The sequence below is a fragment of the Canis lupus genome, chromosome 20 (assembly GCF_003254725.2).
Source record: "Canis lupus dingo isolate Sandy chromosome 20, ASM325472v2, whole genome shotgun sequence".
NCBI lineage: Eukaryota > Metazoa > Chordata > Mammalia > Carnivora > Canidae > Canis > Canis lupus.
This window is the reverse complement of record NC_064262.1, coordinates 37,702,906-37,714,162: the sequence shown is the minus strand read 5'-3', so window position 1 is coordinate 37,714,162 and position 11,257 is coordinate 37,702,906. Positions and strand designations below refer to the sequence as shown.

Here is an 11,257-nt window from a genome sequence, read left to right as displayed (position 1 = left end):
GACAGGGATGAAAGTGCCGGTTGTCATGGCAACCTGGAGGGTTGCTGGGACCCAGGGGAGGGGCTTGGCTGTGTGCCTGAGCTCAGGCATCTGGATGACCTTTGAGCATAAGCCAGGGTGGCCCAGGGGCTCACAGGGATTCCCCCTCCTGCTCTAGGCCCACCGGAACCGGGCACACAATGGCAACCTCACCCCCTCTATGGCAGCACCTGCTCCCTGGGCCTCCCCTGGTGGCCCCATTATCCTGCACCTGCTGCCCTCCCCGACATCTGCTCCTCAGCCCAGGCATTCTTCCTAAGGTACTCCCTGCCCATCCCCAGGCCCAGCTGCCTGCTCTGAGAGCCAGCCAAGAGGGGCTGTGGAACCAGGAGGGGTCACAGGGAGAGCCCTGGGTGAGGATGGTGGGTCCAGCTGCCAAGCCAGCTTTGCCCAACTAGTGGTGTGTGTCCCCATGGCAAGGCCTCCTGCAGGGCCTCAGTCACCTCATCTGTAGAATGGGAACAGCCACTTCTCCCCTCAGAGCCTCCAAGAGTAAGTTTCCCTCTGCTTGGAAGGAGATCTGAGGCCAAGATGTCACCAGAGCTGGGTCAGGGTAGACAGCGAAGTTGGGAAGAGTGGAGGGAAGAGATTGTCTTGGGTCATGCTCCCAGGGCCACCTTTTCTAGAACACTTGGAGACCTGAATGCCCTCCTGCATAGCTTGCAGGGGGAGATGACATTTTCCAGGGGACTCTCGGGGGTAGAGGGGATCTGGGCAGGGGACCCATCAGTGACAGGTTCTTGAGTGGCCTATCAGGAGTACTAGGGAACACAGGAACACCCCTCCCTCCGCCTAGGAAGGGTGCATGTTCCCAGAGGATGGCCTGAGGGGTCTCTGGTGATTCAGCAGTCCAGATCAGGTGGGGAAACTGAGATCCTGGGAACTGTGGCATCTGGCTCTCTAGTATCCTACCAACAGATGGTGGAATGGAAGGACAATGGAGCAGGAGGAGTGGGATGCCTGCCAATGCCCCTACCACTCCCAGAAAGGATTTGGGGATCGATCCCCATGGCAACTGGTTTTTGTCTTGTGGCCCACATTCTAGTGGCTCCCTATGCCCTAGGGGACAGCCCCAGGTTCCTTCATACTTGGGCAAGGCCCTCCCCTTCTTGTCCCCTCAGCTTGCCCACCTGGGGTGTGGGAGCAGACTGCCAAGGAGGCTGCCAGCTTCAGCTGCTGCCCTAGCGGTCTGAATGCCCCCACCAATGGCTCCCCCCACTTCTCTGGTAATGAGGAATTCCCTCCCTTGAACAAGCCATCCTCACTGACCTGTCTGGAATTTCTTACACACTCCGTCCCAGAGGTGTGGCAGGGGCAAAGCCTTTGCCAGGAATGGAGGCATTTGGGGCACAGCAACAGTCCCAGTGTCCCTAAGACCATTCTGCATGGGTGGCCTGGGTGCGGGCCTTGGCAAGTTTTGTGTATTCCATTGTACAGATGGAGGAACTAAGACCTAGCAAGGGAGGAGACTTGCCAGTGAGTTGGCAGCAGAACCCAGGCCTCCCACCCTGTTCACAGAACTTTCTAGGGGTGGGTCAGAATGGCAGTCTGGTTCCCAGACTCCATAAACTCAGGTTCCCTGGAGGAGAGGGGTGGGGGCCTTCAATGGGTCATGGAGCCGAGATGATGAGGCCAGTCCCAATTGGCCAAGAGATCAGTCAGCTGGTGCTCACTGAGTTCCTTGGGGCCAAGGGGAAATGAGAGGCACTCAGAGCCTAATGATGACAAACGGCTCCCTGTATCAGTCCTCCGGGCCCCATGGAAACGTCCTGTGGAAGATATTACTATCTGGGGGCCTATCACTTGGACCTCCTCCTGGCCCCTGCTCCTAGAGAGCAGAGCCCCAGCATCCTGGGCCCTGTTTTGGAGCAGGGTCTGGAATTGCAGGTCAGAGGGAGGTAGGCTGGGGAAAAGAGTGAAGGGGGATTGTGTGCAGCTGGGCTGCTATCAGTGGCCATCTCCAGGGGAGTGGCTCTGATGTGGGTTGCTCTGTTTCCTAGTCATCCCCTCCGGGTTCTTTTAGGACTCATGGACCAGCAGGGCTGCTGGGCAAAGCAGTACCACAGCCCCCACCATCGCTGTTGTTCAAGCCCATCCTCCAGCGGGGTGACACAGCAGTGACCAATGTCTGGTTCCCTACCAAGTGGCACTAGCCATGATCCTCTGGGGCCCCTGAAGAGAGTGTAAGTGTGTTCTGTGGGCTGAGGCAATCAGGGAGGGCTTCCTGAGGAGGTGTAGCCTGAGATGGGATGGGAGGTTGTAGAAAAACTTGAAAGAGGGAACAAATTCCAGCTGGGAAGTTGCACATGAGTTCAGGTGGGAATGGTTTTGGTCTGGGCCAGGATGAGGACTGAGCATTCATGGGGTCCTCAATCTTCCAGTCTCCCAGGAACTCCTCTTCCTCTCTGAGCTCTGGGCTTTTAAGGTCTTGTCTGTCAAGCTGACCTCATGGATCAAAGGAGAATTAATTTGTCTCCATTTTTATTCATCAAAGAAAGTGCTGGTCAGAGCTGCTGAGGCCAGCTGGCCAATGGCAGAGAGGGGGAGGATCAGAGGAGGCCTAGGGAGAGGGTGAACCTCAGACCTCAACTAGTCCTCTGACAGCCCCCCATGACTGTGACTCAGTTTCTCTCAGCAGCTGCTCGGGGCTCCTGGCCTAGAAAACCAGAGGGACATCCTGGGAGGTCCAAGAGGCTGCCTGGGGGCAGGTGGGGAGCAGATAGCTCCAGCCACCCTGTCTGGATGCCTGTCGCCCTCTGTTCCGGCTGGCCAGCCACGTGAAGGGCTCATTCTGCCTTTTATTCACATGGGGCTTTCATCTCTGCAGCCAGTGAAGCATTGCTCCCAGCCTCAGCACTGGCAGCGATAAGGCACAGGGAGGGGGGCAGCCCAGGCCTGCCATGCCCTCAGACTTCTTGCCTGAAAGGCATGGGCCTAGGTGCCCTAATCGACCTGTCTGCTCAAGCCCTAAGCTTGCAGCCAACCAGAGATGGAGTAGAGAGCCCCCACTCACAAGTTCTTGCAGGAATCCAGTCTTCCCTATTTCAACAAGAGCAGTCTGGCTTCCCTTCCTGCCCATACAGGGTAAAAGACTGCCCTCCCATCTTAGAAGGGCCAGGAGCCCAGGGTGGGGTCATGGCTCAGCCCTTGTTCCTCCCGCAGGGAACAGGTAGGTGTGGTGGCTTCCAGGGCAGGGCAGGAAGAGCAAAGCCTGAGCCCATGTCCAACCATTGGAGGAGATGGAGGCATTAGAGGGTAGACATCTGAGACCCAAGAGAGCAGGGACTGACTCCAGTGTCCTGCCAGGAGAAAGGGAAACAGTCATGCCCCACTGCCCACACCTGTAGAGGGGTGAAGTGGAAGTGGCAGCAACCCCTGGCCCCCACCCCCCAGGGACACAGCAGTGACTGTCTCATGGTGGGGGTGAGTGGATCTGTGGGCTGGAACTTCTAAGTGTGGACCCTTCCTGCGGTGGCCTATCCGTCTGTCTGGCAGCCATGGCCCCTGTGATGTCATCAACCCACTGCGTTGCTTGGCAACTTTCCAGGATTAGCACTCTGCCCCTGTCATCCCTGACGTCCCACCATGGGCTGATGTTGCCCTGGCAACCCGAATGGGTACCGCAGTTTTTGGACAGCTGTACCCAGTGTGGGGAGTGCCAGGAAAAAGCTGAGAAGCAGGTGCCTCTCTATAGGCCAAATAGGGTACACAGCCTATCCCAGACCCACAAAGAATCCAGGCTGGCCCTAAATAGGGCTTTGGAAGTCTTTGTCTCCTCTAAGAGCTATGCTACCTTTGCTTCCAACACCCCCACCCCATTCTCCTTCCTTCCTTCTGTAATGGTCACTGAGCACCTACTGTGTGAATGCCAACAAGAAAAGCAAATAATACCACAGTCTGGGCTCAGGGGAAGTTGCACCAGCATTGGGTCGTGAAGGATGAACAGGAGTTGGCCAGGTGTAGGGGTTGGTGGAGAGGGGTGATCTGGACAGAGGGAGCGAAGCCTGTGCAAAGGCCACGTCACTGTCTGCAGCCATGGCTTACACTCTGCCTCCGGGCTCCTCGTGGCCTGGCCGCTCTGGCTCCCCCCTTCAGCCACAGACATTTTAAGGTAGAATCCAGTTCAGATCTGATTCCCATCTACAGAGTGAGGCTAACTCTGAGAAAGCTCTGTGGGAAAGGGTTTTCAGGTTAAGGTGGGATGGTTTTTAAATTTTCTTTTGGCTTGTAATCCGTCTCCTAATGCTTCCAGGAAAAAAATGTAAAGACCGGTATAGTGAATACCTGTAAACTTTCACATTTCTTGATTGTTAGTATTGGACCACTTTTGCTTCATCTTCTCTCTATACTTATCTATATAAATTTAGCTGAACCATTTGAAAGGAAGTCACAGCAGCGGACATCCTGACATTTGTCCTGAAATCCTTCAGCTCACGTCGGCTGAGACAAGGACAGTCTCCTATATAACCACAATACCATTTTTCATATCTAAGAGAATTAACAAAAATTCAATATCCAGGATAGACAGGAGGATCAAAGCCTGAACCCACGCCAGGTCCTTGGAGCAGATGGGCGCCTGAGGCCAGGGATGGGGTACAGGAGCACCCACCACCCACCCCGAGGAGGTTGAGGAGTTGTAGCCCGGGGTGTGTGTGCGTGTGTGCATGTGTGTGCGCGTGTGCACGTGTGTGCACGTGTGCGTGTGCGCTGAGCCTCCAGAGAACAGAAGCAACCCTCTCTGCAGCGACCTGACCATCTGGCCCGCAGCTGTGGCTTAGATAAGAATTTCCTCCATCATTACCCCCAAATTATTTACATAACTGTAATTTTAATTTTATTTATTTATTTTTACCAAGATTCCATCAAAGTCCTCGCACTGCGTTCGGCTGTTTTGTCTCTTACTCTAGAAGAGTCCGGGAGGGGTGATGGGTAATGGAGCCTGGGTTTGACAGCCTAGAGGGCGCGAGTGGTCCCCGCAGGGGCCGGGGTGAGGGAAGCCGAGCAGGGAGCGCGGGAGCGGAGTGGGGGGTGGGACTCCGCAGACGGAAGTCCCGCCCTCCGCACGGATGGTCCCGCCCCTTAGCAACAGGCCCAGCGTCCCTCCTTAGAGACGGGGCTCCAGATCCTACTCCGCACGTTGGAGCCGGTAGGTAAGTGAGCGGCGCCCAGGGAGGGCCGAGCGAGAAGGGGCAGGGGGCACCTCACTAGGCGCAGAGGGCGAGTGGCCGGGAGGGTGGACGTCCTCCCCGCCCAGGGTCCACAGTCCTGCCTGCGGGCGTCGGCGCACCCGGTTTCCCCAGCCTTGGCCCTCAGGAGTGGGGCGCACTTTTATTTTTACTTAGTTTTTTAAAATATTTTATTTATTTATTTAAGGACTTTATTTGTTTATTCATGAAAGACGTAGAGAAAGAGGCAGAGACCTAGGCAGAGGGAGAAGCGGGGCCCTCGATGCGGGTCTCCATCCCTGACCAGGGGATCACGCCCTGAGCCCAAGGCAGACGCTCAACCACCGGCCACCCAGGCGCCCTGGGGCGCACTTTTAAACCTTGCAGATAAGCCTGTACTTACTAGGTTGGAGGATGGGTTTTTTTTTGCCCCTCCCCTCGCATGCTGAGAATGTAGCGGCGCACACACTGTGGAAGGCCTCTGCGGAGAAGGAGCCCACCTCCTCATCAGCCACGCAGTCCCTCTCCTGCCGCCAGCTGCACCCAGTCTCCTTAGTCCTCTGTGTCCCCATCTGTAAATCCACCATACCTATATCACAGAGTTTGTCAGACATCAACTTCCTTTCTTGCTTAACTCCATTCATTCATAAAATCATTTAACAAGCACTTTCTAGGCACCTACTGTGTGCCAAGCCCAGCCTAGGTGCTGAGGTTCCGGAGATCAGTGTTATTCAACAATACTGCATTTGCAGCTCTCGTGGTCACCTGGCAGGGCAGACAGATGTGTACACAGAATACAGGGAGATTTCCACTGAAGGGAGGAGCCTCAGACAGCTGTAGGAACACAGAGGGACTCACATTGGGCGAGGACACCAAAAAGGCAGGACCCCAAGCCTGTATGGGTTATTACTACCCACAGTATTCTTTGCCAGGCAACCCTATCAAGGGAAGAGACTTCAAGAATCCTTTAAGTTATAGATCCTTATTAGATAATACCTTACCCAGAACCTGGTGTGTGAAACAGATGCAGGGTCTTCGTTGAATTGGGTGGATGGCTCTGAAGCCCTCCTGCTTAGGCCTTCCTCCCATAAGGACTCACTTTGCAGAACCTCAGAGCTCCCTGGTGCACAGTGTCCTCATGCAAGATGGGAGAGTGCCCAGAGTGGCCAGCAGAGGCTTGCTGGCAACCACACCCTCATGCTCTTGCCAGCCATGCTCGTTCCCACACAGAGGCATCCATCACGCATGGGGCTGACAGGAGATAGAGGCATGTCTGTCTGTCTGTCTGTCTGTCACAGGTCTTGTGCACACCAGCTCAGAGCTGGAGTAGGACAGGAAGGGCACTGTGGATCTTTGTAAAGGGCTGAGAGATGGTTGGGGAGACAGGATTCTCCGTTGGCAACTTACTCTCATGCCTTCCTTCTTGGGATGTGCCTGGATGGGTCCCCTACTGCCAATCTGCTCAGAGGGAAAGGGCTCATAGGAACAAGAATCGCCCCCTCCCCATCACAGTGTCTTTTTACCACCAGAAACATTGTGCTTTCCTGGACATTTCCGCATCTGTTATCTTGGCTGAGCCTGACAACACACCAGTTCAGCAGCCAAATAGGTTTAAGTACATTTGAGAGCTGGGGAAACCAGGGAGCAGGGTGCCCTTCCGTGGAGTGGGGACCCCGTCCTCTCCAAGAACTGCTCTGTTTGGTGATTTTGTTCAAAGATTAACAGACATCTATAGGTTTGCAGCCAAGATGGAGCTGAGCCCCAGCGGGTCCTCTGTCCCCTAGGGTGCTCTGGGAAACCTGGTGACTGAGGGTAGGCCAGACTCAACATTGTTTTCAGCACCCCTCCCGGGAGGTGGCTGACCACCAGAGAGTGGGTTCAGGGAGCTGAGTACTGGTAGGCCACGCCTGATTGGCTAGAAGCTGGTCAGCCTTTGGGCTCAGAGTTTGGGGCTTCCTGCCAGAGCCCCATCTGCCTGTCATGGGCCCTGAAGTGGCCTTGCCAACTCCCCACCCCCTTCTTAGAAATGGACTTAGCAGCTGCAGGCCACTTCAACACTGCTGGGGTAGCTTTGATCCAGACAGTCCTGGCTGCCCACTCTGCCTTTCAGATAAATCCAGGCAGGATTCCCCTGCAGTGATCCAACAGGAAGCCTATACCAGCCAGGCACACCTGGTGGCTAAAGTGGAGATGACAGAGCAGGAAATCCCCGCCAACAGAGCAGCCTGTACCGCAAGTTCCTGGCTGCTTTGTCCCAGTGTGCAGGGGGTGGGAAATGGGATGGGGCCAAGGGAGAGGGCCTTGCTTGGGTCAGGGTATCCTTTTGTTAAGATACCCTCTCTCTCTCTCTCTCTCTCTCTTTTAAATTGTTTATTTGAGAGAGTATGAACACGAGCAGGGCAAGGGGCAGAGGAAGAAGCGGGCTACCCATTGAGCGTGCAAGGCTCCATGTGGGGCTCAATCCCAGGACCCTGGGATCATGACCTGAACTGAAGGCAGTCACTTAACAGACTGTGCCATCCAGGCAACCCAGATACCCTCTCTTTTTAATCGACTTTTTTAATTGAGCTAATTATAGATTCTCTCCTTTTTGATTTTATTCTTTTTTAAGATTTTTTTTATTTATTCATGAGAGACAGAGAGGCAGAGACATAGGCAGAAGGAGAAGCAGGCTCCCTGCGGGGAGCCTGATGTGGGACTCAATCTCAGGACCCTGGGATCACTACCTGAGCCAAAGGCTGAGCCACCTAGGCGTCGCTCCTTTTTTACTTTGTACTGCATTACACGGAAACCTCTTCATCACTGTACCCTCATCCAATTTCTTATAACATTCCCCTGACCAAGCATTTCCCCCCCAGTGATACGTTTTGAGGTAGTCAAAAGCAACAGTGGCTTGGCAAGGGCTTGCTCATCCCACAATAAAAATTCTGTAAGCCCTTGTCCCTGGAATGGGGGATGTGCATGCAACCTCATGGGGAGACAGGAGGGTATACACTGCATGAGCTGAGCTGACCCTGAGAGCCAGAGCAAGTGAATATCATTCTGTAGCTGGTAGCGGGATCTATGGGTCATTGGAGGGTCAGTATCCAGCTGGGGAGGCCCTTTAATCCTCTGGCTCCTGGGTTATGGTGTGGGGCAGACATAGATGGGGGAGACAGGGCATGGCCCAGTGCCCCACACTGGGGAGGGACAGGGCAGTTCAGATGGGCTGGGGGCACCAGGGCTGCCTCCTGCTGAAAGTCCTTTTGGGGAAAACCAAACAGGGACCTTCATTGAGTGAGATCCGGGCCACCCTCCTTGTATCCTTTGTGCGAAACCAGGCGGTGCTCTCTAACATGGAGGAGAGGGAGTGAGCAAATGCAGAAGGATGCACTGGAGTGGGGGCATCTGAAGAGCTTGCCTGACTCCCCCCACTCAGCCCCTGGCTCTAGGGGCTCATTTCTCACATGCAATGTCCAGGGAAGGCTCTGCTGTCTCCAATTGGAACCTGCCTGGCACCATGTATCTGTCCAGATTAGGAGACCACTCTCTTCCTCCCCAAACCCTGTGGGGAGGGTAACAAGCTGTGGCTTGTTACAGGATGCAGACAAGGCATCCCTGTATCCTGGTGCCCCTGGGGGCTGAGCAGAAGCTTGCCAGATTCCAGTGATGCCAGTATCTTCTCCTAGGAGCACCTTAAGAAGCAGCATGGAGCAGCCTAACAGAGAAGGCCACAGCCCAGGAAGGACCCCTCAGAGCCCAGAGTGCAGTGGTATTCCTGGGGGCCAAGAGTGTAGTCTGAAGAGGACCCATGCAGACCTGGAGCATAACCTGGAGAGGATTCTTCTGGGACCAGATTTTGGGTCAGAGAAGCCTCTTCCAAGTGCTGACCCCAATCCCCTGCCTTTACCCTTATCCCCACCCACACTCTCAGACTTGGGGCAGCCCCGGAAGTTGCCCCTGACAGCCACTGATAAGCAGTATCCCCTCATGAAGCAGCGTGGGTTCTACTCTGACATCCTCAGCCCTGGAAGCTTGGATCAGATTGGGGTGAGTGTGGCAGCTGTCCCCTACCAAGTTCAAGTCCTCCTGTGGGTTCTGGTTTCCTTCCCTCCCTCCCTCCCTCCCTCCCATCTATCTCTCTATCAACCCACTTGTTCACTCATCCATCTAGCCATCTGTCTGTCCTGTAATTTGTCCATCCACCCATCCATCCTTCTGGTCATCCATCCATCTATCCCTCCATCTATTTGTTCATTCAACAATTCATTACCAAGTATCTCCTATTTGACAGGCCCTGGACTGAGCACTGGTGACAGTGAGGATAAGACATCTATGTCCCTACTGTCATGGGGCAATAGCTTTGATGGGGAGTCCTCCCCCAGCTCTGGTTGGGGAGGGTTTCCTTGGACAAGGTGTCATACTATGTGTGTATTGAGTGGCTGGCAGGGGGCATGTTTCAGGCAGGGAGCTTGGGGACCCTGAGAGAGGCCATGGCCTGTGTAGAAGAGGAAGAAAGAATGTAAGGGGACAGATGAGGGCTTGGGGTAGGGGGACAATGGAGAGGGGATGACTAGGGGAGAGTTTAAAGAGCCCCGTAGTCCTGGACAGCCTTAGGAAAGTTTTAGCTGGGATGGATCAAGAGAGATAGTGCAAGGACCCACTGATCCTCACTAATTTAGAGGTGCCAGAGTTGCCCTTGGTGGGGGAAACATGCACAGAGACACCTGCAGGCCTTGTAGTCCCTCCATCTTGTGGGACCCTGGACATAGCAGGAGTGTTCTAGAGTAAGGAGGGAAGCTATGCAGGACCAGAAGGGGGTGGAGTCAGAGGTGTCCCAGGAGGCTGTGGTTTGTGGTCCACTGTGGCCTCTGAATGAGGAATTGTGGAAACTCACTGCTTCTGCCCCATTCCTGTGCCCCCAGTGTGTTCCCGGTAGGCTTGGGGGAGATGGTCCCTCCCAGGTCCTGCCTGTCCCCAGGGTGTTTACATCCCCTCAGAGCTCTGGGATCTGGTTTTAGGAAGTATGCCGTGGTCCCCACATGAACCAAGACCTCCTTCGGCAGGCCGACCTTGACAAGTTTACTCCAAAAGGTGAGTGCCTAGAAGGGCAAGGGGGATGGGTGGGGGCATTTGGAGGCAGGGTCTCTGGGATTAGAGAGATGGTTTCTTCCTGGCTTGGATCTCAGTTTCCTCAGCTGTAAAATGGGGGTAACAAGGCATAAGGTGCTCAGTGCTCAGTGAAACACAGCTTCTTTCTGTTCTTAGCAGAGTTGTGATGAGGGCACCATGGTGGGCTGAGCTGGGCTGCTGAGGACCAGGGCATCCGTTCTCTGCCTGGCTGGAGATGCTAAGGTGTTCACAGGTGTGACTTCTGCTTCTTCCTCCCCTGAAACATGAGCTTGGAGGAGGCCAGGGCTGTGTCTGAATTGTCCCTGCTGGGACTCCAGCTCTTGGAGCAGGGCATAGCACAGGAAGGTGCCCAGATCTCTGCTGAAGGAGGGAAGAATGACTCTCATCCATCTCAGGCTCTGCGCTGAGTCTTGTAAGGTCTGGGACAGGGCTGTGTGGTGTGGGGCAGTCTCCAGTGGCAGAGGGGAGAATAGGGTGGCTCCGGGAGAGGCAGCAAGCTGGTTGGGGCCCTGAGTGATGGGAAAGAGTTGGCTGGGGACCCTCCCCCCTGGCTGGCAGAGAGAATACTCCCTTCCATCAGGCCCAGAGGGCCCGGCTGTGCTTCTCTTCTCCAGCTCCAGGAGAGGCCTGATTCCTTGCTGACACTGCTCAGATTAGTCCTCTCAGTGCCCACAGGTCTCATGGGGTCTGGGAAGCTCCAAAAGTGGCCCAGGAAATATCACATGTACGTGTATTTGCACAGTGAGCTAAGGATCCAGGCTATTGTGCTCTGTAGCCTCACAGACATCAGTGGCTCCAAAAATGTTTACAGAATGTGAATCTAGGGGCTGTGGGGGTGCTCCCACCATCCATGGGCAGGTGGGGTGGGGATGCTCAGCAACTCTGCATCCCCGCCCACCTGAGGAAAAGCAGTGCCCCAAAATGCCACAGGTGGTGGCATC

At 54.9% G+C, this 11,257-nt stretch overlaps 1 protein-coding gene across 1 annotated transcript in view; it reads left to right on the top strand.

Annotated features, from left to right (window-relative positions):
• Window positions 1-94: 94 nt before the first annotated feature.
• DNAH1 (dynein axonemal heavy chain 1) overlaps window positions 95-11,257 on the top strand; it is an 81,897-nt gene continuing 70,734 nt past the window's right edge. Inside the window, exons 1-3 of the mRNA XM_049097883.1 lie at window positions 95-5,189; window positions 8,873-9,233; window positions 10,205-10,277. Of these exons, the coding sequence (XP_048953840.1) occupies window positions 4,972-5,189; window positions 8,873-9,233; window positions 10,205-10,277 (652 nt within the window). The 5' untranslated portion in view covers window positions 95-4,971. The remainder of the gene's footprint in view (window positions 5,190-8,872; window positions 9,234-10,204; window positions 10,278-11,257) is intronic.